General features: G+C 51.8%; 1 protein-coding gene across 1 annotated transcript; it reads right to left on the minus strand.

Moving 5' to 3' along the window:
- Positions 1–1901: 1901 nt before the first annotated feature.
- Positions 1902–4469, minus strand: DDX28 (DEAD (Asp-Glu-Ala-Asp) box polypeptide 28). The gene has a single exon (XM_011976949.1). It carries the CDS (start codon positions 3807–3809, stop codon positions 2169–2171), a length of 1641 nt encoding a protein of 546 aa, XP_011832339.1. The 5' UTR covers positions 3810–4469; the 3' UTR covers positions 1902–2168.
- Between the last annotated feature and the right edge of the window lie 246 nt (positions 4470–4715).

Consider the following 4715-nt stretch of genomic DNA (forward strand, 5'->3'; position numbering starts at 1 on the left):
TGTAATCCCAGCTACTCAGGAGGCTGAGGCCCAAGAATTGCTTGAACCTGGGAGGTGGAGGTTGCAATGAGCCGAGATTGTGCCACTGTACTCCAGCCTGGGTGACAGAGTAAGACTCTGTCTCAAAAAAAAAAAAAAAAAGTAACAATACAAAATCATAACCTTATCATTACACTGCCCTCTCTTTAAATAGGCAAACAATGACAGTCTATCACTATGAAAGGATGAGGTTTAGCCCCCAGCAGCAGCCCAGGTCAGCACTGTAAGAGGTACCAAAAGGTCATTTGGGCCAGGCATGGTGACTCACGCCTGTAATCCCAGCACTTTGGAAGGTGGAGGCAGGAGTATCTCTTGAGCCCAGGAGTTTGAGACCAGCCTGGGTAACATAGCTAGACCTTGTGTCTATTTTTTTTACATATAAAAAAGGTGATTTGGTCCTACTCAAAGAAACAGGCAACTCTGCCCTTAGCCTGATTAGGACCATACTAGGAGCAGCCTTTGGTTCAGTGTGGCCAAGAACTTCCTACTAAAGAGAGATGACCTTTACGAGAGGTCTCCCTGTTACTGGCCTTGAAAAAACAAACATGGGACATTTATTTAGTGGGGTTATTGCAGAGGGGATATGCCCAGAAGGTAGAGACGGCCTGATCTTTGGAGTCTGGGTCACCCTGGTTGAGAATCACAGCACCTTCTCTCATATGTTGCTTTAGTGTGGTGCTAATTACAGCAGACGGCCTGCAGGGAGTGGTAGGAGGTAAAATATCAAGGGTACGGTTCCTGGGAAGTTTGTTCTGGCGGGAGGGCTAGCAAGACATCACTCAGATTCTCCAACACTCTGGAGAGAGTACTTGTCCGGAAGCATCCCTCTGGTCTTGTGGGGGTACACAGCCTTATAGGAATTTGCTGGGACTCTGGGAAAGGCAGTACAGCATAGATAAATGGTTCATCAATTTAGGAGGGCCAGAGTATCACCCAGGGGAGTTTACAAAGACAGTATTCTCAGGTCAAACTTTAGAGAGCTTAATCCCATCTGGAGTGGGGCTCAGGATTGTTTTTTTTTTTTTTTGAGACAGGGTATTGGCTCTGTCACCCAGGCTGGAGTGCAGAGGTGCAATCTTGGCTCACCGAAACCTCCGCCTCCCAGGTTCAAGCCATTCTTGCGCCTCAGCCCCCCAAGTAGTTGGGATTTCAGGCGTGCACCACCACATTCAGCTAATTTTTTTTGTATTTTTAGTAGAGATAGGGTTTTGCCATGTTTGCCAGGCTGGTCTTAGGTGACCGCCTCAGCCTCCCAAAGTGCTGGGATTACAGGTGTGAGCCACCACACCCGGCTTTTTTCTTTTGAGGTAAGAGTCTTGCTCTGTCCCCCAGGCTGGAGGGTAGTGGTATGATCTTGGCTCACTGCACCCTCCGCCTCCTAGGTTCAAGTGACTCTCCTGCCTCAGCCTCCCGAGTAGCTGGGACTACAGGCACGTGCCACCACGCCGGGTTAATTTTGGTAATTTTTTTGTATATATATATATTAAAAAAATGCTAAATGGTTATCTTGCCAGTTTTGTAAAACAGTTTAATCATCTCTCCTCTTTCTCGGCCACTGAGTTGGGATAGAAGTACAAGCAAAACTTCTGTGTTAGTCTACCCTTTACTTTCCTGCCGGTACCTTCCAGAGAGATTTCGCCAAGATGCCCGTTTGTCTTGAGCGCTGTTAGTGAAGAACTCTGTCTACTGCTAGTCATAGTTCCTTTCCTTTCCCTGGGGGCTTAATGGATACCTTTTTGGGGGCAGGAAATAAAAACTCAATGTTTATAAATTAAAACATCAACTGAAAGAGCCTTTGTCCTAGATGTGGCAGTCTGGGGTATGAATCCTCAGAAACTACTGAATTCCACCCCAGTGCTAAATATTCTTAGGGGAGGCACATAAAAACATCATTTATTGTTAGAAATCATGACATGATACAAAGTCAAAATCCACTTGTGTCTTGTGAAAGACTACAGAAAGCCATGCTCAGCAGCTTCTTCTCCAATGCTGGCTAGCATCTTACCTTTCCAAGTCACATGGCAGTTCATCCTATCCTCAAGGAGCTGACGGCAGCCCACAGCCTCCCACTTACAAGTGTGATCACCCACCCAAGATACTGGGAAATATCCCTGTTCTAGCATCACATTTTAATCAGATTTGTAAAAATCAGGTTGCTGCGGCAAAGGCTCTTTCACCGAGGATACTAGTCCTGGAAGACTTCTCCTTCGGCGAGCCGCCAGCTCAATCTTCTGAACCAGGCTCACATCCCAGGGATGGGTCACAAAACTGATGACGGTGCCTGGAACCTCGCTCCCCACACGGCCCACTCTCCCTGCTCTGTGGATGTAATCTTGCAGCGTTGGGGGGAAATCATAATTGACAACCAGCTCCACACCGGTGCTGTCCAGGCCCCGAGAGGCTATGTCTGTGCAGAGAAGTATGTCTCGGGAGCTCTTCTGGAAGGACTGGAAGATTCCTGCCCTCATTAAGGCTGGCATTTGCCCCTGCAACCTTAGGTGTTGGATTTTGTGATCATCCAGAATATATCCCAGCCAGTTCACAGTGCTGGAGCTATTACAGAACACCAGAACAGTTCCTGAGGGGCCAGTCCTTTCTGCTCTGTTATGATGCTTGAGAATGTGCACCAGCTCGGCTACCTTATCTGCTCCCTTCAGTCTCAGAAATGTCTGTTTCACATGAGGCATGATACAGTGGAGATTGGAGCTGGTGATGGTGGTGACAGCATCTGGGCTGGCGACTTTATCCAGCAACTGGCCTACACCTTCGGGAAATGTGGCTCCTACCAGCACTAACTGAGCTTTGGGATTAAAGCGGTCTTCCAAGTCAGCTGGGCCGTCTGCTATGTGGCTCTTCTCTAAGATGCAGTCCACCAGTTCCAGGAAGCTTTCATCCAGCAGTGTGTCTGCCTCATCCAACACCAAGAACGAGAGTTGCTCCAGACTAATCAGTCGACTTTTCAGGGCCTTCCACAGAGCCCCTGGAGTGGCCACTAGCACATCTGCTGAAGGTTGTCTGGACAATTGCATCCTGATCCTACGCATGCCGTGGCCTCCCTCCAGGTCCCGCACCAGCAGGCCCAAGGAGCGGCCCAAGGGTTGGGCCACAGCCTGCACCTGTTGGGCCAGTTCTCGGGAAGGAACAAGGACTAGGCCTCGGGGAGCGGGGATACGAAGGGAGTCCAGGCTTGGCTGGACCGTGAGCCGTTGAAACAGCGGCAGGAGGTAGCTGAGAGTCTTGCCACTGCCGGTTTCTGCGGCGCAAAGGACGTGGCGGCCGCGAAGTAGTTGGGGGATGGTGTTAGACTGCACGGTTGTGGGCTGAACGACTTCAGGCGCAACCTCCTGTAGTGCGTGCAGCACACGGGGCTCCAGGCCCAGGTCAGCAAAGTTGCCCTCGGACGAGAGCTTTTGCACAGCTGGCGCCTCCTGTTGCGCTCGCTCGATGGAGAAGTGGTCCCGACGCGCGCGTCGACTCTTCCAGCCTTGAGAGGCTAGCGGCGCGCTCTCCCAACGACCCAGTGTGAGGCGCGCCGGCTGGTTGAACTCCGGCCGCCGCGCCGAGACCAGCAGCCGTCCAGGTCGAACCAGCACCGGCCTCGGGAGGTTCCGCTGCCTGCTCTGCCGTTGTTCCAACTGCCGCTGTAGAGCCACTGGAATGCGCACCACCGGCAGGGGTTCGTCGGGACTGCGGACCGTGAGACCTCGTCGGGGCGCCAGGATCAACCGAGCCACGAGGGAAAAGAGCCTCACTGGCCGCGATAGAGCCATGTTTCCCTTAGTGCGGCAGAAGCGCACACAAGTGACGTCACGGACGCGCCGCGACCTCGCCTACGGTGGCTGGCGAGGCTCAGCACATTGTACGGAGCTGCAGCACCGTGAGGAAGAAGGGAGGTTCTCTTTAAGAGTTCAGCTGCGAGGTCTGTAGCTCGGAATAGGGGATGGCGACATCCAGACCCGGCCAGCCTTGGGGAAGGGTGCGTCGTGGAGGCAGGACTGGAGGCTGGCGATACGAGGCGGCAGTGGGGCCTTGACCCAATGGATCATGAGGGCGGAGGGCTTCTGGCGATTGGTTATCTGGTTCCTGGGATTCTCTTTAGTCGTTCCTTATTGCCCAGAGATAGCTTGTCCCGTGCTGGTCTCCGAGGTTGCAGCTGTTTTCCCAGATGTGTTCCCTGCGCAGGGTCTGGTAATCCTTTTTTATTGAGAATTTGAATGAATGGTCAGGCCTAGGGGCCGAGACAGGGGTGTGAAATCGTAGATCTGGTCTCAACCCCTCACGCTCCCTGTCTGAGAGCCCAGAGTGCAAGCTGATGGCTTTCAGCTGCTTCTCTCTCTCAAGTGGGAGGTGAGGTCTTCAGGCTTTATTTCAAGCTGGGTCATCTCTTCTTCACAGTTATTTTCCTTACTTTTCAGCCAAGATTCACTCTCTACTCCTTCGTCACCCATCCCAACTTCTCATCCTGAACCCATCCCTCTTGCAGCCCGCTCAGCTCCGCTGGTTTCCCGGTCAGAAATCCATATTGCCTAAATAGTAGTAAGAAGGGTGCTGCGACCCTGCGAAGTGAGCAGGTACGTGGCTTATCATGTAGCCCTGGTCAGGCAGAATATTTTACCTGAATTCAGATATTCGGGTTGTAAAAACGAGAACTATATGAGTCACCTTTTTTTTTTTTT

This window comes from Mandrillus leucophaeus, unplaced genomic scaffold (assembly GCF_000951045.1).
Source record: "Mandrillus leucophaeus isolate KB7577 unplaced genomic scaffold, Mleu.le_1.0 Scaffold1715, whole genome shotgun sequence".
Classification (NCBI taxonomy): domain Eukaryota; kingdom Metazoa; phylum Chordata; class Mammalia; order Primates; family Cercopithecidae; genus Mandrillus; species Mandrillus leucophaeus.

What these genes read in the sequence shown, in the direction of transcription:
- DDX28 (XM_011976949.1), bottom strand. Translation starts at nt 3,809, where the DNA reads ATGGCTCTATCGCGGCCAGTGAGGCTCTTTTCCCTCGTGGCTCGGTTG.